At 36.1% G+C, this 25,477-nt stretch overlaps 6 protein-coding genes across 6 annotated transcripts; 5 read left to right on the forward strand and 1 right to left on the reverse strand.

The window, feature by feature from the left end:
* Positions 1-474: 474 nt before the first annotated feature.
* LOC132175938 (HVA22-like protein e) lies at positions 475-1,675 on the forward strand. The gene is made up of 5 exons (XM_059588036.2): positions 475-674; positions 774-800; positions 905-1,027; positions 1,125-1,326; positions 1,442-1,675. The coding sequence occupies exons 1-5, from the start codon at positions 628-630 to the stop codon at positions 1,460-1,462; spliced, it is 420 nt and encodes a 139-aa protein (XP_059444019.2). The 5' UTR covers positions 475-627; the 3' UTR covers positions 1,463-1,675.
* Positions 1,676-2,440: 765 nt separating this feature from the next.
* On the forward strand, positions 2,441-3,609 carry LOC132176522 (HVA22-like protein e). Its single transcript, XM_059588753.2, has 4 exons — positions 2,441-2,733; positions 2,953-2,979; positions 3,104-3,226; positions 3,363-3,609. Exons 1-4 carry the CDS (start codon positions 2,687-2,689, stop codon positions 3,502-3,504), a joined length of 339 nt encoding a protein of 112 aa, XP_059444736.2. The 5' UTR covers positions 2,441-2,686; the 3' UTR covers positions 3,505-3,609.
* A 3,364-nt stretch (positions 3,610-6,973) lies between these two features.
* Positions 6,974-7,944, forward strand: LOC148587140 (uncharacterized). Its single transcript, XM_088515033.1, has one exon. It carries the CDS (start codon positions 7,307-7,309, stop codon positions 7,907-7,909), a length of 603 nt encoding a protein of 200 aa, XP_088371159.1. The 5' UTR covers positions 6,974-7,306; the 3' UTR covers positions 7,910-7,944.
* A 1,953-nt stretch (positions 7,945-9,897) lies between these two features.
* On the forward strand, positions 9,898-12,168 carry LOC132175375 (11-beta-hydroxysteroid dehydrogenase A). The gene is made up of 6 exons (XM_059587313.2): positions 9,898-10,130; positions 10,704-10,896; positions 11,005-11,090; positions 11,201-11,332; positions 11,412-11,576; positions 11,655-12,168. The coding sequence occupies exons 1-6, from the start codon at positions 9,948-9,950 to the stop codon at positions 11,943-11,945; spliced, it is 1,050 nt and encodes a 349-aa protein (XP_059443296.2). The 5' UTR covers positions 9,898-9,947; the 3' UTR covers positions 11,946-12,168.
* Positions 12,169-13,116: 948 nt separating this feature from the next.
* Positions 13,117-15,207, forward strand: LOC132173325 (11-beta-hydroxysteroid dehydrogenase A). The gene is made up of 6 exons (XM_059584788.2): positions 13,117-13,538; positions 13,628-13,820; positions 13,978-14,033; positions 14,365-14,496; positions 14,585-14,749; positions 14,839-15,207. The coding sequence occupies exons 1-6, from the start codon at positions 13,356-13,358 to the stop codon at positions 15,148-15,150; spliced, it is 1,041 nt and encodes a 346-aa protein (XP_059440771.2). The 5' UTR covers positions 13,117-13,355; the 3' UTR covers positions 15,151-15,207.
* A 58-nt stretch (positions 15,208-15,265) lies between these two features.
* Positions 15,266-22,873, reverse strand: RMI1 (recQ-mediated instability protein (DUF1767)). The gene is made up of 8 exons (XM_059586697.2): positions 22,245-22,873; positions 21,889-22,059; positions 20,939-21,084; positions 20,722-20,858; positions 19,775-20,145; positions 18,483-18,593; positions 18,270-18,398; positions 15,266-15,979 (listed from the first exon to the last, which is right to left on the reverse strand). The coding sequence occupies exons 1-8, from the start codon at positions 22,824-22,826 to the stop codon at positions 15,809-15,811; spliced, it is 1,818 nt and encodes a 605-aa protein (XP_059442680.2). The 5' UTR covers positions 22,827-22,873; the 3' UTR covers positions 15,266-15,808.
* Positions 22,874-25,477: the final 2,604 nt, after the last annotated feature.

Genomic DNA, 25,477 nt, shown 5'->3' on the forward strand with positions numbered 1-25,477 from the left:
TATTTATTCCAAAAATATTCACAAATCTCACAGCTATAGACTATAGTAGGTCTTCCAATATTAATATTCTTCTTTTAAGAACCCTAAACCCTATGAGAGTTGAACACCAATGCATGACGTTGATCTGCTCACCGCCACGCCGGTGGCAACCTGTCTTGTTTTACCCGCGTAAATAAATTTGGAGCCTTCATCTGATGCCACGTACGACCGACCTTTGCAAATGGAAATGAACACGTGGCTTGTGCTCGGGGAAAAGAACAAACAAAGCCATCTGTTAAGGTACATCGAAAGTAAACTAAACAATAGCAAGGCCCAACAGGAAACAACTTTAATGTAGACGGTGCCAGATCTAGCTCGACGCTCTAAGGCAGAATCCGATACTTTCTCCCATCACGCCACGTGGCCCCATCTCATTTCTTGTACTATAAGTATACGTCCCTTCAATGTCACCACCCCTTGTCTTCATAGCACCGAACCACTTTCTCGTTAGACTCACCGCGCGCCTTGTTGATTGATCACTTTACCCCTCGAAACAAGTTTTTCTGTTCACTTTCACTTTCACTTTCACTTTCCTCTATTGTTTTGTTTTCTTCTGGAAAAACCCACGTAAGCACTTGGGGAAGAATTATGGGGAAACTCTGGACATTCATCACCCAGGTTCATTCGCTTTCTGGGTAAGCTTTTTTTTTTGTGTGTGACAATTTTGTTATAATTAATCAACTTGAAATTTCATTTCACTTCTAATCTCCAATATTTTTGATGATTGAATGCAGGCCGGGGTTAACGTTGCTGTACCCCTTGTGAGTATTTTTGCCTTAGAAAATTCAAACTAGCGTAGCTTTCTGTTTTGTGTTTATATATAAGAAAATGGGTTTTTTTTTTTTTTTTTTTCCTTCAATTACAGATATGCCTCTGTTATAGCCATGGAGAGCACATCAAAGCTGGATGACGAACAGTGGCTTGCTTATTGGATATTGTACTCATTCCTCTCTCTCATGGAGATGCTTCTCCAACCAATTTTAGAGTGGTATAAGAAAAGTTTCATAAATATATATATATATATAAAGGTAGCAAAATACCTTTTTATTTTTGGATTATTTAAATTTGGTGTGAGTTTTGTGCAGGATACCAATTTGGTATGATGTGAAGCTACTGCTTGTGGCATGGCTAGTTCTACCACAGTTCCAAGGGGCAGCTTTCTTATATGAGAGATTCGTGAGAGAGCAAATCAAGAAATATAGAGGTGTGAGATCAGATGATCATCACCACAAGTCCCCCAATGGCAAGGGCAAGACCAAGTTCGTGCAGTTCATCGTTCCAAAGAAAGTGGGTGACTCTTTTATATATTTACCATTTGAAACACTTAATAATATAATATTTTTATTTCCAATTAAGCATTTTCAATATTCATACTAGGGATTTTGTGTATGTGAATGGACAGGGGGATCACGAGGCATCTTGAAGAGAAAGGACTATGGGGGACATTAACAATACATTTTCCTTGCTGGTCGGGTGGATCTTCTCCTTTAATGTGTAGCTTTTCTGGTTTTTCTTCTCCATGTTGTTGTGGTATATTTGACGGATTGTACTAAAGTTTCTGACTTTAATTCAAAAAGCATTTCATTTTCTGTTTACTAATGAAATCGATCAGGGCCTTCTTCAAACCCTTTGATTCTGTGATGTTCGTAACGTGTACAATGGTCATACAAATTTCTTCTTTTTTTATTCCTGCTAGCTAGCAAATTCTAAACAGAATTACAAAAGTAATCGATCCTGATGCCATCATGCACTAGGAGTAGTTGGGGTAGGTTGGTGATAAGATATCTTAATAAGATTATATGGATTAATTTTTAGTTGGTTTATTTAATTAAGTAAGAAGTGGCGCAAAAAGTATGGTTAGAATTTTAATTTATTCCTTTATCATTTCTAATATGGGTCCAGCCCATTATTGTGATTAACGGTTCAAGATCCCTTATTAGGAATTGGAATGAGGTACTAGGCCATATCGTTTGTTGGGCCTTTTGGAAATTTATTATAGAATCCAGAGATATTTAAAGCTAATATACGTACATGTGGAGGAGTTAATAAAGATTTCAAATTTCTTCCAATCGAGATTCTCTATAACTAATTTGTACTCGAATTATGCTAAATTATAGACAACCAAATTAGACAAATTATAAATTATTCTTTTAAGCTGCTCGAATTTTTTAAACAGCCAAATTAGAGGGGCCGTTATCCAATTCCTTCTTCACAAGAATTCTTAGGTGGCCGGGCTAAGCAAGTTGGAAACCAATTACTCACTACCAGGCCTGCTTAATTAGATACTTCAAACACGAAGCTTGTGCTTGAAAAAAAAAAAAAAAAAAAAAAAAAAAGCTCAAAGCCATTATGAGGATGACAGTCTAAATGTTAATTACGAATAGCACGTCCGGCATGCACATGCATGCAAAAACTGAAGCATAAATCCGATACTTTCTCCCACCATTTCACGCGGTCCCATGTGTTTCATATATATATATATATAAAAGATAACCTTTCAAGATGATTTGTGCTCATAGCTCTGAACCATTTTCTGATTGGCTGACAAACCTGTTCACTTTACTCATCATCAACCAGATTCTCTGTTAATTTTCACTTTCCTTTGTTGTTTTTAGGGAAAACCCACGAAATTACTGGGTGGAGGGAAATGGGGATGCTGTTGATGTTGTTCTTCTTTGTTCGTTCACTTTATGGGTAAGCTTTAATTATGCGACAATTTGTTAATCAATTTTTCTTTTCTTTTTTCTTGCCTTTTGTTAAATTATTAATTCTTCTCAGAACTTAACTTCATATGGATTTAATCATTTTCTAAATAGATGATATTTAACACATGAAATATTTAATTAAAATAAATATTTGCTCTTATACCATATTTAACTTTTACTTTTCAACATATTTTGATGATTCATGCAGGCCAATGTTGACGCTACTGTACCCCTTGTAAGCATAAACACTTAATTTCGATTTTTTTTGTGTGTGTGTGTTCTATGTTGATTTGGTTAAAGAAACTTATGTATATAAGTATTGGCTGGGGGAAATCTGCATGGATCGATTACATTTACAGACATGAAACAGTGATGGCCATAGAGAGCAAAACAAAAGTGGATGATGAGCAGTGGCTTGCTTATTGGATCTTATACTCATTACTTACTCTCCTCGAGATGATCCTCCAACCCGTTCTAGAGTTGTAAGAAAGAATTATTATTCTAAAAAATTAAAATAATAAAAATACTTAATTTGATAATTTAATTAATATTCTAATTAACATTTACATCTATCAAATTAATTAATTAAGCATGCAATTTTCTGGACTTGAATTTCAGGATACCAATCTGGTACGAAGTGAAGCTAGTATTTGTGGCATGGCTAGTTCTACCTCAGACCAAAGGGGCAGCATTCTTGTATGAGAGATTTGTGAGGGAGCAAATTAAGAAAAACGGATGGTTTAGAGATCGTGACGACTAACTCCTAGAGTTCTTCAACCCCAAGAAGAAAGTTTGATGATCCATTTTCCTTTTCGTACTATTTTTTTATTTTGTTTTCCTGATAGAAAATTCTGAAAAGAATTACACGGTTTACAATATATAGAGCTCCTTTTCAGATGCCTTTGTTGCAATATAAGAATAATTTCCATCCCCATTTCACTTCGGAAAAATTAAATTAGAGAGAGAGAGAGAGAGAGAGAGATTTAAAAATATATATATTATGAAACTATAATTATGACCTTCAATAAAAAAACAATTAGAGGAAAAAAAAAAAAAAAAAGAGTTGGGCTGGGGCTAGGTGATAACTAGCCACGGTCGTGGTTGGATCATGGATGACGACTTAGCCACGGCCCATGGCCGTGGGACTGGGCTCTGGCTGGCGCAAGCCTGCAACCCAACCAGGGTAACTTTATTTTTTTTTTTAAGGCTCTTTCTTGAATTTTTGAATTGTGGGGGTATAATTGTATTTGTATACAACTGTCAGTGTGTTATTTATTTGATGAAAAATAGTAATGGATGTCTTTATTTACAAATATTCAAAGGTACGAGTCTTGAAAGCTGAGATCTGGATGCCAAAAAGTTTGAAAATACGAAGACTTGACATAATTTGCACATGTATTTGTATTTTATTGATAGTACTTTACGTACGTACATGCATCGGGGCCTAGTCACAATGTCTACACCCATGGAGCCTAATAATTAAGGCATGACCTTATTTATTTATATATTTTTACAAAGCATGACCTTAAATTAAGCACCGAATATGCTTTGATTGTTTGGGCATAGGCCTCAATCTTAGCATGCGCTTAAATTAGTAAAAGCATGCACTTAGATCAATTCTAAAGTAATTAAAAAAAAAAAAAAATCAATTCTCAAGTGAGCAGCACCAAAACGGAAGAAGTATGGAAAATGCTTCTAAACACTAGATTAAAAACAGCCTACTATTTAGCAAGGTGATGTGCACAAAAATTGATACTTCTTGAAACTTTTTTAGCATTTCAAAAGCAAAAATGCTAAAACTTCAATTGAATGTCTGAAACGATAGGAGCAAAAAGTCTAGTTAGTGGAGAGTTGAGCTTGATTGATTGCTACATTTTAAAGTTACTGTTCGGGTTGTTAACAATTAAGCAGTAAATGTGAGTGCTTTTATGAGCCCACTTGTTCAAGCAAGTCTTAGATAATCTGCCTACCTGATGGGGGCAAGTAGACCTTATAAGGGTTCTCTCACATTTTATGTTCGAATTACTAGCAATCTGAGCAGTAAATGCGAGTGTCTTTATGAGCCTATTTGTCCGAGCAAGTCTCAGACAATCGACCTACCTTTTGAGGCAATTAGATTTTAAAATAGCTTGAATTACTAACAAGTCGAAAAATTAAAAAAATAAATTGCTAAAGATCCAAATCAAAATGATGTTTGCTTGTATAGGCATATGCCTTAATTTTAGCCGACCACACTGTATTCAACACTTATTACTTTATTAACCTTTTCTTTTGGATCTTTGATGGAGTCGATCCACTGAAATAGGGAGCTCATTTGTTTAAACAGATAGGCCCATGAAACTTTCCCAATTTTAAAATTAGGCAAAGTTTGATCTATTTAAGGAATCGACAAAACCTTGGAAGGCTGTATTATTAATCTAGTAAATAAAAGCTACTTTCTCTCTCAATAATCAATATATGTGTACCGCTTGCCAACTTGTTGATAAATTACTAAAAAGAAATAGCACAACAAACTACCAAGCAAATAAATAAAACAAACATATCTTGAATGACGAGGCATTTAGATACATTCGATTTTGAGGCCTAAAAGATTACTCAACCAAACCGAGAGCTGCAGCAATTTAATTTCCAATTTCCAACAAATATCTAGTATGGATTGGCATGCTTTCACTACTTTTTATTTTCTTCCTCTCTAATCCAAGAAACCAAACCAATAGGATCAAGACGATCCTTAATAAGATCATTATCATAGAACACAATCTTGGGAGGAAGATTGCTGGGAGAAAAGCAACCAAAAGGAAAAAGAGAGGCTGCCTAAGTACTAGTAACTTATTGTACACTTGTTGGTAATAATTTGTAATTGTTTGGTTATTTTATCAAGCATTTCCAATTCAAATATTACCGGTTACCTCATGGAAGGTGGATTGACATTTCCTAAAACAATTTTGTCCGGAATTTGGATTGGGAATGAGAGAAATAATGCAATGCCGAAACAGGTATCTGAGCAACTTTAGGTATAAGGTCCACCTGCTAAGATACTTTGAGTCCCGCCAAGGAGAAAACCCTCTAAGCATTAAATTGCAGTTCTATAAAGGAATGATGAAACTTGCAATTCACTACTCTAGCTATCTATTTCTATGGCAAACAAATGCAAGTATGTGAGCAGGAATTTGGATGAGACTGCAAAATTATTGTGATTGTGATACTGCTAACCACTATTATTGACTAATTAATTTGCAAAAAATCTGAATGAGAAAGGTGGGATTGTCTAGTACGTTTCCTTAAAGTGCACCTGAAAGAGAATAAAAGGCTACTTAATGTTATCTTTAGTAGGGTTTAGAGCTGCTAAGAACCCATGTTTTTCTTCATGCTATCTGGGATCTGTTAATAAACCATAAAACCAAAGCAAACCATTTTCTTTTCTGACTAAGACTCTTGAAGGCACATTCTCATGCTTCTTACTAGTTTCCCTTTCATGTTTCAGTACTCAATAATTAATGTGCCTTTTACTGGTAGAATTATTAAAGGAAAAGCAAGCTAAGCAACTCCTTTAACCAACCCCCACTTCTCTTCCATTGAGCAACACAGAAAGTAAAAGAAGATGCAAATGCTTTTTAAGTGGAATTCTCTTTTAATAGGTTAAGTGTAAGCCTTAAGATACATAAATTTTGGGAGAATATAGAATATACCTCTACGGCCCCAGCAGCGCCAGATCAGTTCGCAGCAATGCAATAGCACAATCAGATCAGTGAAGCAATTTCCAGTTCCCACCAAACTATATAAGATGCAGCCAAGTTTTTAGTAGACTAATCACAATATTAATTTTAACTCTTCAATTTAATTGGAAGAAAGATATTTAATTCTTGTCACGTTTATAGATATTGTATTGAGATCCCGTGCAATACCTAAGCGTGTAATAGCTCTAACTGGGATAAACGGCTCAAAATCTATTATGTCCTTATAGCATATTAAGAACCGAAACGTTGAGTGTGGAAATTGGTCTTTGAGCTTGGCAGAAAAGGGTTGTTCGGCCGCTCTCGAAAACTCGGTTGAAGTGGCTAAACCACCTTTTTAACTACTAAGATAGTTTGGTCATTCAGTGATCATGTGACAGATTTTAAACCGTTTAATTAAGATTAGAGCTACCGCACTTCCTGCACAGAATCTCAATCCCATACTTATTATAGGATTTGCAACAGTAAAAGTATCAAAACATTGAAGTGGTGGAAAGCTAACATAAAAAGAAAAGTGCCCAATAATTAAACACAGACAAATCTCTCGTGGACCCATGGCTTTTTAATTTAAAAGTCGTGTCATAAAAAATAGGAATAAAGCACCATTTGAGGAATCTTACCAAAATAACCCGCTTTACCCGCTATATAATCCTGTGTTTGTGATGCTCCATGTTCAGGCAGATGAAAATCCTCCAACTTCTTCTTTCTTATGTTGGTGCCAGAACTCTTCGTCCAAATTGCCTCTGTTCCTTTCACCAAGTAGAAGAGGACCCCTAAACCTACCTTAAAACCCAAGTTAACTCTTTTTTCTATACTTAAAACTCCGAAATGGATCCTCTCAGTTTAGAAAAGCTCAGAGCCATCAAGAAGTATAAGAGCAATCAACTTCTGGGCAACCAATTCCTTTATTGTTTGACAATATTAACTTGCGGCCTATTTTGTTGCAGCCCTCTTTGGTATCCATCCCTTTCTTCTTCCATGAAGGTCTTTCTCACGGTCTTTCTCACTGTCTTTCTCCCAAACACCTGTTCGGCCCTTTTCAGCTACAAGTTTGCCTTTATAATAGGCAATCTCATCGTTGCTGTTCTCATAGGAGAATCGAAAATCTTTTCCTCAAAGCCTTCTCCTGCTAATGATGTTATATATCATGAGTATGTTAACAAGAGTCAGAGCCTTCAAAGTTCTTCAACAATTGAAGTCAAGAGACAGGCAAAAACATTGATATGCGTTGAAGAAAATGTGAAAAGGACTGGTAAAGATGCAGAGGATACTGGAGCGATTAAATGGGCAGAAGCAAAAGAGGATTTAGATGGAAACAATGGCTTTGCTTTGCCTGCTGAGGAATTGAGTAAAAGGGCTGATGATCTCATTGCAAGGGTCAGAAGAAACAGGAAGCTTGAAGCTAGAATTCTCCGCTGTAGTGGTGAATAGAGAGGATAAGAGAATTACCTGAATATAAGGGCGGATAAGAGAAATATTCTCCTGTATAAGGAAAAATAACATCATTTCTTAGTACTCGAGTTGGTTTGACATATCACCTTGGAACCTTTCTTTGTTATTATGTGAATAACTTTTTGCAATATGGTTTAAAGTCTTATTTTTTTGGTAAGTAAAATCGCAATGTCAAACACTGTTTAAGCCTTTCTATTAATAAATTATCACTTGCGAGCGACAATCAAAATTGAAAGAGAAAAAAATTAAGGGGAAACTTCATTTTAGACCCTTGAATTACTGCGCGTTTTGAAAAGACCTCCAAAGTCCAAAACTCTTAATTTGAAGCTCTCAACTTTCAATGCAGTCAATTTAAACATCTTCTTTAGTTTTTAAATGTTAAAAGTGATATAATAACCATTATACCCTTGACTTTTTTTTTCTTTTTTTTTTTTATAAATATCCAAATTTATCCTTAATTTCAAATTAAAAATTTTTATAAAATCAAAAATCAAAAAATCAAAATGACCCACACTTGGGCCACCTTGTGACCCATTTTTTCTTTTTCTTTTTTTTTTTGGAAAAAAGAAAATCGAATGGGTAATTTTGTCTTTTTAGGGGTTTTAACGGCAAAAATTGACGGATGGGGTAAATTGCATCAAATTGAAAGTTCGAGGGATGAAATTGAGAGTTTTCAAAATTTAGGAAGTCTTCTCAAAATGCGTGATAGTTCAAGAGTCCTTTGTAAATTTTCCTCTAAAATAAATATGGAAAATAATATTTTGGAGAAGAGAGAAAAAGATAATTATTAACTTTTCATAGAAAATTCATTCTCTTACGAGCATGAATTGAGGCCCAATATTAACTTTAATGAAAAAGCTTATTCTCTATGACTACATGCATGTCTAAGTCAATAATCTCATTTTCATCGAGAATTGCTTTATTGTTTTTTTTTTTTTTTAATCTTTATCTTTCTCTTCCCATTTTGAAAATCAACTATGCAATCGGTAGGACTTGCATGTTTTTCTTGTGTGATCCGTTTGATCGAATGGTTGATTTTCAAAATGAGAGGATAAAAAAATGACCCAAATAGAAGCAAATCCACATTTCTAGTGAAGGCAATTAGGAGGCTCCGGAATGAACAAATTCTCTTGAGTATTTGGGCTCCCTCCACTTAAGTGCAATCAAACGATATGATCTTTTAAATTTTTCAAAGATTGTCGCATCCAAATGCCTCGTAAAGGTAAGTCCAATGTACTCAAAGTCTAATTAAGACGTTGCATCTTTGATTATTATAAGAGACCCATATTTATAGGGGGATTTCAATTAATTGAAAATGAAAAAAAGAAATTAAATTATCAATTTATCACATTGATTTGAATCAAATTTGGCTGTAATCTCATTAACTATTTGTTTCTAACAATCAATCCATTCATTATTATTCTAATATGATAAACGAATCATATATATATATATATATTTCAAGACTTCCTAGTGAAGAGATTGAAGCAAAGTTTGATCGACCAACTCTTATCATGATTATAGAAATTAATCACCAACAAGAGGAAAAAAATAAAGTGAGTGAAGAGATTGAAGTTGGATTGACCTGATGGTGATGGAAATCACCAACAAATTAAAACATAAAGGATAAAATAAAAATAAATAAATATTCAGAAAAATATTTTAAAGTATCACGGGCGTTACGTTTGCTGTAATAATCGTAATCCACAAACATGTTTCGTACTCTATTCACGACTCTTAACATGAACGCAAAACCCACCGTTTGCAAGCGGAAGGAAGTAATATCCGACAAAATAATAATATAATAAACAGAAAAAGATAAAGATAGCAGCACCAATTAAGATTAAGCTACGTGTCGTATAGTTGCCCTGCAACGTGCCACCACTTTTTCCTCTGTAACATTTTACCCATTTGCACCCTATAAAAATCTTTAGAATTGATTGTTTGTGTGTGTGTGTGATCTTCTTCTTCTCCAGAATCTTCACGTACAGTAAAAATTAAGAAGAAAAGCGAAGAAATGGAAGTAATTCACAAGTTGCTGAACATAGTAGCTCCTCCATTCACCTTCTTCTCCCTCTGCCTTTTCTTACCACCCTTTTGGTTTTACAAGTTCTTCCTCTCCATCGTAAGCTCCATTTTCAGTGAAAATGTGGCCGGAAAGGTTGTCATCATAACCGGTGCTTCCTCAGGCATAGGCGAGGTAATCACCCAACCCAAAACTATATATATATATATATATATAAGTGGAACATGGACTTTCCTGGCTTTGTTAAATTTTATAATTCAAATAAGTGATTCTAAATACTACTCTTTGCACTTCTTTTTCATATATTTAATTTTAAAATTAAAATTATTAGTATATTTTTTTTTTCAATGCCTAAGGAAATTCTCATGTGTTAGGTAAGTAGGGTTTGAATCCGTGGCGGATTAGTATAAATTACCTTGGTTTCATTGATGCATTGGTGGGGAAGGTGGTTAAGTTATGGCTCGGCTGGTGTTGAGGGTTGGTCTGCAGTTTTTTGCCGTCTAAGTTCCTCCTAAGCAGTTACCCGAAGAATTGTGGCTTTCTCATAGAATAGCCACAATTCGTCTCCCTTCAATCTTTTATTAATTAGAAAAAATAAATAAATAAATAAAATTATTAGTACTTGATGAGAGACGTTGATTGGTTTTGAATTAAATTTTGGAGAGTAATGATAGAATATTAACTAAATAATAGTTGAATCAAAATATTAATTGGGAAGATTTTAACGTTTGGTTATTGTTCATGCAGCATTTGGCTTATGAATATGCAAAGAGAGGGGCTCTCTTAGCCCTGGCGGCCCGGAGGGAAAAATCACTTGAGGAAGTTGCTGATCGAGCGCGCGAGTACGGCTCCCCTGATGTTCTTGTGATTCCTGCAGATGTATCCAAGGTTGAGGACTGCAAGCGAATTGTTGGCGAAACCATGGATTACTTTGGGAGATGTAAGTGCAAATGGTTAATTCAGATTTTATTTTATGCTCTTTCTCTTGTTCACTTGAAATGGGATTTTTCATTTATTTATTGTGGTAACAACAATATGATGGTGGCAGTGGATCATCTGGTGAATAATGCTGGGATCAATTCGGTGTGCATGTTTGAAGATACAACAGATATTACACTCTTTAGAACCATTATGGTAATTCACACTCACTTTTGAAGGATGGGTGTGAGAATGAGAGGAGAGGATCAGGCAAGATTTGGAGTTGCAATGTCTGATGTATGTTAATGTATTGTCCTTGATCGCAGGATATAAACTTCTGGGGCTCAGTATATACCACCCGTTTTGCAGTTCCACACCTCAGAAATAGCAGAGGCAAGATAGTAGCCCTTGCTTCCTCTGCTTCATGGTTGCCTGCACCTAGAACCAGCTTCTATAATGTAAGTATTATTTGTATTTACCATCTTTTTTTTAATTTGCTGCTGGAAACGAATACTTATGTATGTCATGTCACCTCAGGCAAGCAAAGCAGCAATGGTAACCTTCTTCGAGACCTTGAGGATTGAGGTTGGGCCTGAGATCAAAATAACAATTGTAACACCCGGCTTCATTGAGTCTGAAATTACCCAGGGCAAGTTCTTAGTGCAGGATGGCAAAATGGTAGTTGATCAAGACTTGAGAGATGTAAGTTCTTCCCCTAGCTTCCCCCTCTTGCCAGTGTGACACATATATATAATTAGCATGTTTATATATAATGAGCAGGTTCAAGTAAGCACAATTCCGGTTGGGACGGTACGAGAGTGTGCGGCGGCAATAGTGAACGGTGCTTGCCGGGGGAAGAGATACTTGACACAGCCAGCATGGTTCAAGGTCACCTATTTCTGGAAGGTGTTTTGCCCTGAGGTGATCGAATGGTGTTACAGGTTGATGTATATGAATAAGCCAGGGACTTCAGACAGGGAAACGCTCAGCAAGAAGATATTGGATCTCACGGGAGCCAAGAACATTCTCTATCCATCTACAATCCACACCCCTGACATCAAGACAGATTAAAAACGAAGAGGAACTTGTGTGTTCCTACGAGGTTCAAACTGGTGGTGATCAATTTGTTCTGTTTTGTGTGTTCTATTTCCTTCTTTTTTGGTGTATCATATATGGAAGATGGGAAGTTTTGGGTAATGTCTGTACCTTGCTACGTAAGAAGGGTATGTGAAGTCTTATGTTAAAAATGTCATTGCAAGATGTTTAATAATCCAAAGCGATTTCTTGAATGCCCTGCATAATAGTCATGGTTGGCAATTTTTTACACGGCCTACAAAAATTGAACTAACTCAAAAATTAAGAAGTTTCAATTGAAGTGTTTGAAATGTTTAACTAAATTGGTTGGATTAAGTCAATTTATATAATTTTATACTCATATCTCAATATGATTCGAATTTGACCCCTAACATAGGAGCCAACAATAAAAAATTAGTGGGTTAGAGTTAAAAAAATATAATTCATTTAATTATATCTCAATATGATTCGAATTTGACCTCTAACATAGGAGCCAACAATAAAAAATTAGTGGGTTAGAGTTAAAAAAATATAATTCATTTAATTAAATGAATTGGAGATACAAATCCTTATTCATGTCTATTGTGGACCTTATAGATTCCTCGTGTAATAATTTTGGGATTCTACATATCAAAGGATTCCTGTCTACAAAGAAAAGAGAATAGAAGAGTGTGAAGGAATTGAAAAAAAAATACGAACACCAATAGGAATGCTACCAAGTGAGTACGTTGGGGAAGTGCGGTTCTAAATTAAATTGCAAAAAGTGTATCATTTAGAATATGTGTGTTTTCAAATTACAGGTAAAAAGGGTTAAAGAAACAAATCTAGAAAATCTGGATTTATGGTGTAGTAAACCTCATATAAGTCAAAAAGGCTAATTATGGATGATTTGGGCATTGATCCAAGAGATGTGCTCTCTTCTCAAGTCTATATAACAGACTTTTTGTAAGCAAAAGATATAATGTGAAAAAGAGAATCACTTCTTCTAAAAATTTTCATGGTATCAAAGCAATTTAGTATCTTTTAAAAAAGCTAGACTGTAATTTTAAAATGTCAAATAAACGCTTAGACTACATTTTTAAAAATCACCTTTACAATTTTGAAATCACAGAACCCTTTGGCGTATAAGAATTCTAACCGTGTTGACGGTGTTGTATTTCGAGTGGGCATTACAAAAACCAGCTTCTCCTGGGCGCCAAGTGTTGAAACAGAGCAACACCATGCAGTCCTAATCACTGACACATAGAGAGCCTTTTTGGCAGATTGCTCGAAGCCCTTGGTTCTTCTCTAGAAAGCTGTAGGTGTTGTATACTTGTATCTGCAAGTTACGTGCTCACGTTGCAGACAACCAAGCTTTCACTTCTATTTAATACAACTTTCTCTCTCGCTCTCCCCTGCAGAAAAGCCATGGATTTCATCCACAAAATCATGAATATCATAGTCCCTCCCATAGCCCTAATCATGTTAGTCTCCTTTCTACCAATATATCTGCTCTTCAAGCTTCTCCTCTCCACCATAAAATCCATATTCAGCGAAGATGTGGCTGGAAAAGTAAAACTTATTACCGGGGCGTCCTCAGGCATTGGCGAGGTTTGTTCAAAACGTCACTTTCTCTTTTGCATGCTTCTCTTCCCCTCCTTTTCACATGCTTGTATTGTATATATACTGTGGTTTTGAAGCATCTTGTGTACGAGTACGCTAGAAGAGGAGCTCGCCTAGCCCTCGTAGCCAGAAGAGAGAACCGTCTCCAGGAAGTCGCCAGCACGGCTTATCAGCTCGGTTCCCCTGAAGTTATCGTGATTCGGGCAGATGTCTCCAAGGTTGAAGACTGCAACTGGTTTGTTGATGAAACGGTCGAGCACTATGGGCAGTGTAAGAGAAATGAAAAAAAGTTCTATTTTTCGATCCTTGCACTTGCTTTATTATTATTATTTTTATTTTTTTTTCTTCGTATATTGTGGGGCTGAAAAGAATGTTTTGTGGGTTTTCATGCTGGCGGTTGATCATCTGGTGAACAATGCTGGAGTAGCTCCGGTCTGCATGTTTGAGAGCATCACCGATATTACTAATTTGGCACCGGCTATGGTAATTAATTCATCGACATGGCCATCTCTTCTTACATTCTTCTTATATACTACAGAGTTAATTTAGGAGGAAAAATATATAAGGCAGTGTGAAGTATTAACTTTTTATATGTTATGAAATTTTTGTATAATTAGTACACCTTAACGAGTAATTAATTAGCTGAGTGCTGCAATCAAATAATGAATTGAAACTCGCTAAAATCAGTTAAAGAGTCCCCGGTCTCACCTGAACTGACGGAATGGAATAGTAGTTTGCAAGGTTAACTCATCTGACCGAGTTAAAATGTATGAACTATAAAATCTCATTCTCAATTATCTTGTGTCTTTGATAGGACATAAACTTCTGGGGTTCAGTATATGCCACCTATTTCGCACTTCCACGTCTTAAAAAGAGCAAAGGGAAGATCATACCAACCGCTTCCGCTGCTGCATGGTTACCCGCACCAAGATTAGGCTTCTACAATGTAAGAAGTCGCATCAGCATCAGCATCCTTTACTCAATTCTCCATTGTTTTTTTTTTTTTTTTAATAAGTATTCTTTACTCAATTCAGGCAAGCAAAGCGGCAGTGATAAGCTTCTACGAGACCCTGAGGGTTGAATTTGGGAAAGACATTGGACTAACAATTGTGACTCCAGGCTTAATTGAGTCAGAAATGACTCAAGGGAAATTCCTATCAAAAGAAGGCGACATGGTACTTGATCCAGATATGAGAGATGTAAGCTTCTCTGCATGTACATATGCTGCATAATGGTGTTAATCCATTTTATTCCCCCAGATTGTTAACTCAAATGCTATTGCTAATAGGTTTTAGTAAGTATAATGCCAATAGCGCCCGTTAGAGAGTGCGCCAAAGCAATTGTGGATGGTGCGTGCCGTGGAGAGAAATACTTGACGCAACCAGCTTGGGTCAGGGCGGCATTCTCCCGGAAGGCGTTTTGCCCTGAGATATTGGAGTGGAGTAACCGCTTGCTACTCCCCAGACCTGGAGCTTCAGAAAGAGATACACCTAGCAAGAAGCTCCTCGAACTAACTGGCTTAAAGAAATACATATACCCGGATACGGTTCAATTTCCCGAGCACAAGGACACTAGAGATAACCAGAGTGTGCATAACTAGTTCTAGGTCGTGTAACGTCAATATACAAGAATAGACGCTCTTTATGAGTGTTAAAGAATAAGTTGTCAGGCATAAGACAATGAAGAAATCATATTGGAGAAGTTCTGATGCAAAAATTGAATTTCTATTTACTTTTCAAGGCCGATTGTCCACATTTCCGGGTCCATCAGCAAAAATTAAAAAAAACTACATTTTGCTACGTTATTTCACAAGGGAAAGTAATGCTACTTTTGATGCACCTGCATAAGTGATGGCATAAAAAATGTTGATGCAATTTGGAATTATTCAGAACTCAGCTTTAGAAGATTTGTGGAACAAATACCTCGTCCTCGTGCAACTCACTTCAGTAGATGCAGGAGAAGTCTCCAGCTCTTCCCAGCATTCTCAGGCCTGGTCTTTTTTTCCTCGATAGCTGATTGGCTTTGCATTTCTCACCTCAGAGATCATATGCATCATATGCCAGAGCTTGTACATCAGGAGAATCATGAACGTCTTTTATTGTCCGTCCAAATTGCTTGCCAAACACAGTTCTGATCCCTGAACGTTAAAAATCATAATCAAGGAGCCATCCTGCACCAAAGATGGACTCGGCATCAACACCACCCTTGTCAAATTTGACAGCCTAATTTCTTCCCCCAGTTGTAAACTGCATAGCCAATCATGGGGATACATCAATGGGATACAAGGGGGAATGATGTGGTGTTTGGGAATGAATAATGGACTTGAGTCTTCTCAGGAGCAACCATGCATCAGATTCGGGACAGCCCTGGTTCATCTCAATGGCAATTGGGAGCGAAGAGTTCTCATTCATCTCTATAAGCATTGTGCCCTGGTACCAAACATTCCCAAATGAAGAAGTGATTAATCGATCAACTAATCTTAAAAACTAATTCTCATAGTTCAAGAACCATGACATTATCAGAGAAGTGTTTAATTCATAAAACACGTCCATTGATCTTTCGGTCAATCTCAAAGAGAGAGAATACAAGGTCAAACAATCTAGTGTATATATATATATATATATATATATATATATATATATATATAATAGGGGAGTTTTAAGTAGGATGGCATATCATTCCACGTGTACAGTTTTAAAATTCAAACATACCCTTTTAAGTGAAACGTTTTAAACAAAATTTTAGCAGTTATTTAAAACCGTCCTTTTGTTTCTCTTGCTTCGATTCACAAACAAATAAACAGAGACAGAAAGAAAGGCGTTGTGTTTTTTTGTATAAAGAAATCGTTTTCTCCTCCACAAGCGACGACTCTAATCCAAATCCCAAGCCCAAGTACTCTTATCTCTCCCCCTCTATCTCTGAGTCCATTCAAGAAACAAATGTACACCCAAACTAAATTACTATAATCTTTGTAATTATTATCCATAGGTTTTTTCTTCTACTCTGTCTCTTCCTTCTCTTTCTAACTGACGTTCTCTCTCCCTCCATTTATTCTTTCTTCTCTATTTTCCTTTTCTTTCTCTAACACGTGTTCTCTATCTCTCCCTCTCTTTTGGTTTTTGCAATTCTCTGTTCGTTCTTTCTAGCTTGCTGCACAATTGAAATGGGGTGATTTTTAACGCTGATTTGGGCCTTTCTCTTCGGCTCGGAACCAAAAGTACAACCAAATGGCATTAACAAATTTCATACTCACGGTGGCCGGTACGGTGTTAGAGCCATGATTCTGTTGTTATTTTGTTCTGATGGATTATTTCCCTGTTTGTTTTCTTTTGTAGACAGAGTTGGCATTACAATTGTGCTGGGCCATTGGGTATAAATTTATGAAAACCTTTTATGTGGGTATAAATTAGAATAACCTTTGCTCTTTGCTTTTCTATGTTGGCTACATGTTACTGACTATACCTCATTTGTTTCCTCCGGAAGTCAAGAAGGTGATGCAATTGCTAATTTTGACATTCTTAACTACATAAAAATGTTGTGCTTGCTTTACCATAAAAATTTGAAATCTATAAATTATTGTTAGTGGTGGTTTTTTATGAATTCTCTAATTCAAGAAGGTGATGCAGTGACGTCTTTGTATTGAAAATGATGTACTGAGAATATATATAGGTTTTTCAAATTTTTGTATATTCTAGAATTTAGAGATACGGGTTTCTTGATTTTGGTTTAAAACTTAATGAATTTTAGCTTTGGTAAATATCTTGAATTGAAATATCATGATGAAGTTTAGCTTCTTTGTATCTTTGGCCAAATGGGTTTTAAAAATTACTACGTGGGTTGTATTCGTTGCATGGATTCTCAAATTTTGATTGGGCCAAGGCTTGGTGTGATATTTTGGTTGCACTAAAGGGCTGCGCATACAGTTTCGGGTCCTCATATATGCAAATAAAGATCACCGAATTGTGGCTTATTACTATACTATTTTCCAATTTGTATTCCTTGGTGTTTTTTTTCTGCTTATGTTGTTCAGTATGGTATAATGTGCAAATTTCAAAACTATCATATTAAAGAAATTTGAAAACTAACCCGTAATTTATGTCCATATTGAATTTCACCTGCATATTTAGGAGAAAAGATAATTTTTAAACCCCCTTAAATAATGCCCTTAAGTTGGTGTTGTTTTAGGTTCTCTCTCTCAGAGTAATCAAAACTTAGGATTTCTAGAAAATGAAAACACGTTTGAAGGTAAATTTCAGGTTTTTCGTTTGCAGGTTTATGCACTTCAATAAAGAAATATGGTTCAAAATGATTTTATGAACATTTTCCATTTTTGGTAGCTAATAAGTTAATTGAGCGATGAAAAGGGCATGGATTACTTATAATCTTTTAACAACTTTTGAAACAAAATTATTATGAAAAAAACTGCACATAAATGCTCATTTTGAGTAATGCTGCACACACTCTCATTATTTCACTCCTACTCTCACACACCCTTAGGTGGCTCCCGCTCTCACCATTGGATCAAATCCAATAATAATCTATCATAAATCCAATGGTGAGAGTGAATGCCACCTATGGGTGTATGAGAGTAAGAGTAGGAGAGTGAGAGTATGAGTATGAGTAGCGTTACTAAACAATTTTTTTTATAAAAATAAAAATAATAAATAATAAATAATAAATAATATAAATAAATAAATAAATAAAGATAAAAGATATTACCTCAAAATTTGCTAAGAAAATCTGGAACTGTTTGAGTGTATCCTTCATGTCACCAACTTTTTTCTTGTCCAAAGAAGAAAGAGCAGCTGTGACCTCGTCTGGAGAATGACCTATTCCTTTCTGTACAACCTGAAGTACATAAACAAATTATCAACAACTCCAAACTCCTATACGCTCATATCATGAACAGATGAAGGTCCAAGTTTAACTCACATCATGATCAATGAGGATCTCAGAAATAAGGCTACCATCATCAACATATACCCGGAGCTCATATGTTGTCCGCTGCTTATATTGAAATCCCTTTACGCCAGTCAAAAAGCACTACAAAATTTGGGTTCACATTTCAGAAAAATGTAATAATATAGGATCGAGTAATTGAAGGTGAATACTTCTACCAGGACATAAATATAGGCCAATTTGAAAATACCATGCAATAAAATTAGAAGTGAAAACTATAAGTCTAACATTAAGCACAATGTGACTCAGGTAAATTTATATATATGAATCATTGGATTAACATTGTAAGTTTTCCATGTCACTCCAACAATAACAAATGTGAAATTGTATAAGGATATCTTAGATTTAAAAATTGCGAGGTCCATCTAAAATTGAATACTTTACACAAGTAATATTCAGTCGAAAAGAGCGAGTTGTTGAAGGTTTTTTTGGTTAATGTTGGTCAATAGATCACATTGGGTTTAATTTAGCTAGATAAGAGCCAAAAGAAGAGATAAATAAACAAAGAAAAGAACAAATAATAATCAAGATTGTATGATTGTAGAGAACCATGTGTCTTAAGATATTGACAATTAAGATGTTAGTGGCGCTAGAGGGAGCCTAAGTACTAACATTTCTAATAATTTTCAATTAGTGAAAAGACACATAAAAAAATAATTAACTCTCATAAAACAATGCCAAATATGAGGTCAACATTTGCCACACGTAATTAGAGACAAAGGAAGGTTGCTTAGGATGTTAACTTCATGTCCCAGAGAAGGTTCCTATATTTGTTTGGTGGGGGAAGTGGGAGGAAGTGAAAATTTAAATGCTTTAACATTTTTACAAATTGACACTCAATTTGGGATAGACAAAAGAGGAAAGTTCAACAATCAATTTGCAAGGGGAGTATATAAAAAATCTGGTCATGGAAAACCACTTGGTTCCTTTAGGGCATGGAAAAATAGAAGAGCAAATCAAATATATAATCTCATAGGGCATCAATAGTGTGAATTATGGTGGAAATGGGATAAAGGAATGACATGCATGTAAGTCTGATGTCTGAAATTATTTAAGATATTAGAGGTTTTTCATTCGTAACATACGGACTATCTTATTAGTTAGCCAACTACAGATCAATAAGGCCAGGCTTTGATGAGGAGTCAAGTGGAGAAGAACTTAATCTGATTTACAATATGTTTTAAAGGCTCCATGCAGGTTCAATTGAAAGGAACAAAACCAAAAGACTCAGATCATCTTATTGATAAAGCAAACAGAATAAATACCTTAATTTTTCCCCGAACAGAATGTGATTTTTCCTTCATAGCTGCCATCTTGGCTGACAAACTAGCCAAGTATGTGAATGGGATTTCCCGGTCTCCAGATAGTATGATGGGGTGGTCCACCTCATCAACCATTTGTATATCCTCAACCTCCGAAACAATATTATAGGATCGGTTAGTCACGGTATTTTCCCCGCTAAAGGGAACAGTATCTATATGCATTTCCTCAAAACCCATAATAACAGAAGATGATGTGCTAGGAGCAGCATTCTCTACAGTAGCAGGAGCCCTAGATTCTTCTGTAGTCCTTTGGCTGGTATTTTGATAAGTGGTCCTTTGGCTGGTATTACTGCCAGATGGAACCCAAGTAGCACCTACAGAACACAAATTCAGGCAAAAACATTAACAAGGCAATACAGGCATGTACCAATTCCTGCCGTATCGACTTATGCTTGGTTAGAAGTTTCAGCATATATTGATTACTGATTTGATGTCTAATGTGACAATACATTAAAACACCCCCCCTCCCCCCAAAAACAGTAAAAAGGAAAACTAATTATGTAAAAGAAATACAAATTTCAAATTCACGATTCTCAAGCTCAGGGCATCTTCCAAAGTAGCTTGGCATGGAAAGAGATTTTTTTTTTTTTTTTTTTTGATGAGTGGAAAAAAAAAAAAAAAAAAAAAAAAAAAAAAAAAAGGAAAGAGAGAGAAATGGGAACAGCTTGATTGTCCTACAAGCTCTCACATTTATACACCATTGTATAGATAGTACTATGAAAGTCCACAAAAATAAAATTTGCATGAGCTGCTATTTACTATTTAGTATTTACTCTCAACATCCCCTAGTTGCCACATCTAGAAGAAATATAGTACCACACAAATTTGAATAAGTGCTATTATATACAAGGTCTTAATCTGTATTGGTGAAACTTGAACTGATGATGTACCATGGTTATTTAGTTGAGAGGCGGTTGCATCTTGCAACGTGGAACTATTGTTGTGCCCAGCAGTATTAGCACCATTTGATGGCCATGCAGCAAGAGTTGCTCTAGTTGCTAAAGGAGGAATAACTCCTGTCCTCGTTCTGGATAAGAATAGTGAAAACAATGTCAGATAGTCAACATAGCAACTGTTAAAGGTGTAAATAGCTGGGTTTTAAGTGACCTTTTCCCCCTTGGTGGCTTATTTATTTCATCAACAAGTCGCTGGCGTGCTGCCTCCAACTCCTCAACCAATCCTCCTAGAACTTCAAAAGCTTCAGGGACCAGCATTAGAAGTCCATGTCGTATATGTACATTACAGATGGCAACCTACAAGTCAAAAACATGATCTGTCTAGGTCAGAACATGAATAATCTTAACAAGCAGGAAAGATATACTAGATATTTCTCATTCATTTTACTTGGCATGTGAAAATGTTCAAGCAACAAGTAAGAGCAAATTCACATAATGAACCACATATAGATGGACAGCTGGCCTCTTGCACAAAATTTGACTAATATCAATACGAGCTTAATCCCTCACGGCAACAATTTTCTTAAATCATTTGCATTATTTTCTAGTTTAATGACACAAAGGCATAGGGCCACATCAAAAGCCAGTCACAATCTCATGCCAACTTATCAAAAGATGTCTTTTTTGTAGTCTTTGTTTTTGTGCCAAACCACCAACATTACGCGTGACAGACACAATTCTAGGCACATAAATCAGCATCATATTTTGTTATGCTTTGAGGCAGCCAGTTTGACAACTCTCCATCATTCATCACTTATTTTAATTAAATATCGCACGTGTTAGATTTCCCTTATTAAGGGGGAATTTGGACTCACACATAAGGGGATTGTTAGAATATTAAATGAATAATTAAATTCATCATTTCCTACAGCTTAAGCTCAGAGTTTAAGTTTTTGGGATAAGTGGTGATTTAACTTACCTACTTCACAATTGTAAATATGAATACTAGATGGTTATCCTATGAGAATAAACAATTGGGAGAATGCATGTGCAAGAGCATTACGCGCAACAGATAACCCATCAAAGTCTATCAATCCGTGAACGTAAAGAGTACCTGTGACAAGATAGCAGATATAAAAACCATATACAGTTTTCTTGTACCTTCAATCCAGCTGGAGCCAAAACTTCAAGAGCTTGAATCGGCCTGTACTCCATGCCAAACACACGTTGAACACCGTCTGTCATCGATAAATTGAGGCACCTTTTGACTCCTGGAGGCGCTTTCTCATACCTTCCCCTCAGAGGGCAAGTGATATTAACTATCTCGTCAACCTTTGGATTCCAAAGCCAATTTAGATTACTTCAAGAGCAATAATTGTTTTCGTAATTACTAATTATTGACCTAATGAAGAATTAAATAGATAAGTCCATGATTTCGAAGCAAAATGCAGCAATTTTATGAAGCATTCGCTAAACCAATTCAATTAAATAGATTCAAAGCGAGATTCGGACCTGACCTGCAACACGTACGGCCCGGGCAGGTCGACCAAGTGCATTGAGTCCACGTTTGGAGGAAGCACACCGTTTCCGCAGAGATTCATATCCGAAATCAAGAACCGCTCGAAGCATAGCTTGGCCTTAGCCGCAACGTCGAGGCTCGCGAAGCCCGGAACCGAGCTCTGGAGCGCGTTCAAACACGCGTCCAGCCACTCCGTCTTCAAGCTCAGCCCGAGCCTTAGAAGAGAATCCCCAACCGGACAACCCGAGCGCGAGTCTGATCCTTGGCCCGTGGAGTTAACCGGATCTGGCTGTGCCGAGCGGTCGGACGCCGGCGCCGGAGGATGAGGAGGAGAGGGCGTGGTGAAGTTGTCGGAGGCGTTGATGAAGTCTCCGTTTTCTTCGTTGTCGGAGATTGCAACGGGTTCAGATGCCGGCGCCGGAGGAGGAGATGACGGTATGAAGTTGTCCGAGACGTCGATGAAGTCGCCGTTTTCGTCGTCGTCGGATATTGCAACGGGTTCAGATGGATCCGGATTCGGGTTAGGGTTTTCGTCTTCATCGTCGGAGGAGCAGGTTAGTCTGAGGCGTCGTCTGGGCATTGGGAATTTGGGAGGGTTTGGGTTTTGGGTTTGCGTGCGGGCCTGTGCAGTTGTGTTTCCCTCCAGTGTTGTTTAATGCAGTTTTTGAAGTTTTGGAGGGGAGGGAAAGTGGAAAGTGGATACGTGGAACGCGTATGAAAAGGACCCGTATGTATTCTTCACCCGTGGCCCGAGAAGCCTGAAATGGGCCTTGTGCTAGATCAGCAATGAGCAAGGGATACTGGGCTGGATCATGAGCATGATTTAGCCATTATCACTATTCACTACATTGGTGAGGTTTAGGGTGTTCAGCCCACTTGACCAGACACCTCGGGCCCTGCATCTTCGTCTTTCATTTCATGTCTAATATTCCGAAATTTGGACAAGAAATTTTAAATGATTGCGATCAGTTGAAATTAGGGGAATTAGGGGTGAAAAGGTAGTTACAATTAGTGGCTATTGTCTAAAACCGTTAACCGTAACCGCCTAGACGATTAGTAAAATTCACTAAAAAACAAATTTTAAACTTCAATTTTTTTTTTAAATAAAAAAAACAAAACAAAACGATGTTGTTTTTGTAGTAATACGATAATATCATACTACACACAACATCATTTCTATATTTTTATACATTTTTATTTATATATTTAAAATTTCAAACACAAAATAACATTGTTTCATATATATATATATATATATAGAGAGAGAGAGAGGCGGTTAGCAATTTTTACTAACTGCCTTCAAAATTGGTTAGCGATAAGAATCGCCCGTCTTTTCACCCCTAATTAAAAGGCAACATATAAAAATTGTGTAGTTTACAATAACTCTTTTTTTTTTTTGTTTTTTTTAGGTAGTGGGGCGTAAGAAATTCCTCCTACTTGTAAGTATATGTGGTTCACGTAAGTCGTAACCTCTAGTTGTACTTCATTGTACTAGCCAATAAGAATAGTGTGTTTGTACTCATGCTGTGAATTCTGAAAGCAATAGCTATTAGAATGTGCTGTTGATGAGAAGAAAGCAGCTAGAATGCTAGCTAGATCATTAACGAGGCCTAGCGAGGTAACCAAAAGTAGATGGGTAATGTGTAAATTAACTAAAATTTAATTACAAACTAATCACATATAGATGTACAAGCGATTGCTTCTTTAATTAGCAACAATGAAGGGTGAACACAAGTTGGCCTTTTTTTTGTGATTGACTAGTGGCAGTAACACCCTATATGTCGACACATGTGATTGAAATCACGTAAATTACTAAAAAAACAAAATAACACCTTTCATTTACATTCTCTCACATGTCATGTCAAGTGATTGTAACAGAGTTTGGCAAGTGTTTGGCCAAACAAGTAAGGCTTGACTTGCTCAGTCTGCTTAAACACTTGTCCGATGAATTGAAGCTCAACAAGCAGCTAGGGATATGGATTAGATTTATATGAGATTTTTTTTTTCTTTGTATTTATTTTTGTTGAATAAAAAATTCATCCAGGCACTTAAGTTAGCTGCGAAATTTCACCACACACACACACACATATATATATATATATATATATATATATATATACACAGCTGGATGTGAGGTGGATCAACGATGTTGATGATCAAACCCAACTAAAACTTGACAGTTCATGACATGTTCCTCAAACGTACTGCATTAAACAATGCTGGAGTACCCTTTACTTTTGAACAAGTGAAAGAACTATGACCACGTCGTTTTGCTTGGATTCTGCTATAACTACGTTGACATCATAGCTTCATGACACAGCTAGTAAGTTTTTTGCAGCACCATTACAAAACAGAACCTATATATATATATATATATATATAAGTTATGGCAATGTAGTTGCACCTAGACATGGCGGTGTGCCTTTTAATTAGTCATTTATAACCTAAAAATGAGTAATCTTGAGGCTCAGGCTATAATACGTACAACCAACCTAGCCTTAAAAGCTTCATCTTGGAGGATGAATCAATACGTCACTGAGTTGTGACTTTTCTCACTCTTCTCTTCTTCTTTTTGTCCCCGGGTAATGAGAGCTCTCCAAACGAGAAATGTTTGTTTTTTATTTTTCGTTCATTTCTTATCCATCTCCCGTATAAGAAATTACAAATTCACCATTAAATCTGTAAAACTCACATGTAAGTAAATTTTACAAATTTAATGGTAGATTTACAAAAAAAAATACTGTACTACCAAGTCCCTTTTTTCCTTCCTTTTTTTATCTGTTATTTTATCTTTTCTTCTTTGATGTCGTACTTAAAAACACCTACCCTAAATATTTCTTATGAGAAAAGAAATCCCCTAACCTAATAAAGAGATATTAGTGGTGTAGAAAGTTTCACACAAATGCAAACCAATATCCAGTACCTTTGCCTTTGGACTTGCATTTGCCACGTTTATGGCTTTATGATCGCTCTATGTTTTTTGTTCTTTATTATTTTTTTGGTAAACATGATCACTCAAGTTATTATGACAGTTTTATTCATGGAAAAAAGAGTTGAACAGTCAACATGATCATGTTAACATATCATTGAGCGTAGGAAAAAAAACAAAATCTAAATATCCTTAAGTACCTTGTTCTTCCTTTCTTCCTCTTTGTACCACAAATATCCCATTCGATCGATACCCTTATCCATTCCTTACAATGTGATTATCTCATTATTTTTTGTAATTAA

Source organism: Corylus avellana, chromosome 3 (assembly GCF_965113065.1).
Source record: "Corylus avellana chromosome 3, dhCorAvel1.hap1.2, whole genome shotgun sequence".
Taxonomy (NCBI): Eukaryota; Viridiplantae; Streptophyta; class Magnoliopsida; order Fagales; family Betulaceae; genus Corylus; species Corylus avellana.

What these genes read in the sequence shown, in the direction of transcription:
- LOC132175938 (XM_059588036.2), top strand. Translation starts at nt 628, where the DNA reads ATGGGGAAACTCTGGACATTCATCACCCAGGTTCATTCGCTTTCTGG. An exon ending in TTAACGTTGCTGTACCCCTT is followed by an intron (nt 801 to 904) that starts GTGAGTATTTTT and finishes CTTCAATTACAG; the next exon opens with ATATGCCTCTGTTATAGCCA. An exon ending in CTCCAACCAATTTTAGAGTG is followed by an intron (nt 1,028 to 1,124) that starts GTATAAGAAAAG and finishes AGTTTTGTGCAG; the next exon opens with GATACCAATTTGGTATGATG.
- LOC132176522 (XM_059588753.2), top strand. Translation starts at nt 2,687, where the DNA reads ATGGGGATGCTGTTGATGTTGTTCTTCTTTGTTCGTTCACTTTATGG. An exon ending in TTTGTTCGTTCACTTTATGG is followed by an intron (nt 2,734 to 2,952) that starts GTAAGCTTTAAT and finishes TGATTCATGCAG; the next exon opens with GCCAATGTTGACGCTACTGT. An exon ending in CTCCAACCCGTTCTAGAGTT is followed by an intron (nt 3,227 to 3,362) that starts GTAAGAAAGAAT and finishes CTTGAATTTCAG; the next exon opens with GATACCAATCTGGTACGAAG.
- LOC148587140 (XM_088515033.1), top strand. Translation starts at nt 7,307, where the DNA reads ATGGATCCTCTCAGTTTAGAAAAGCTCAGAGCCATCAAGAAGTATAAG.
- LOC132175375 (XM_059587313.2), top strand. Translation starts at nt 9,948, where the DNA reads ATGGAAGTAATTCACAAGTTGCTGAACATAGTAGCTCCTCCATTCACC. An exon ending in CTTCCTCAGGCATAGGCGAG is followed by an intron (nt 10,131 to 10,703) that starts GTAATCACCCAA and finishes TTGTTCATGCAG; the next exon opens with CATTTGGCTTATGAATATGC. An exon ending in TTGATCAAGACTTGAGAGAT is followed by an intron (nt 11,577 to 11,654) that starts GTAAGTTCTTCC and finishes TATAATGAGCAG; the next exon opens with GTTCAAGTAAGCACAATTCC.
- LOC132173325 (XM_059584788.2), top strand. Translation starts at nt 13,356, where the DNA reads ATGGATTTCATCCACAAAATCATGAATATCATAGTCCCTCCCATAGCC. An exon ending in CGTCCTCAGGCATTGGCGAG is followed by an intron (nt 13,539 to 13,627) that starts GTTTGTTCAAAA and finishes GTGGTTTTGAAG; the next exon opens with CATCTTGTGTACGAGTACGC. An exon ending in GGTCGAGCACTATGGGCAGT is followed by an intron (nt 13,821 to 13,977) that starts GTAAGAGAAATG and finishes ATGCTGGAGTAG; the next exon opens with CTCCGGTCTGCATGTTTGAG.
- RMI1 (XM_059586697.2), bottom strand. Translation starts at nt 22,826, where the DNA reads ATGCCCAGACGACGCCTCAGACTAACCTGCTCCTCCGACGATGAAGAC. An exon ending in TGGCTCCAGCTGGATTGAAG is followed by an intron (nt 21,085 to 21,888) that starts GTACAAGAAAAC and finishes TTTGACTTGTAG; the next exon opens with GTTGCCATCTGTAATGTACA. An exon ending in AAGCCACCAAGGGGGAAAAG is followed by an intron (nt 20,859 to 20,938) that starts GTCACTTAAAAC and finishes ATTCTTATCCAG; the next exon opens with AACGAGGACAGGAGTTATTC.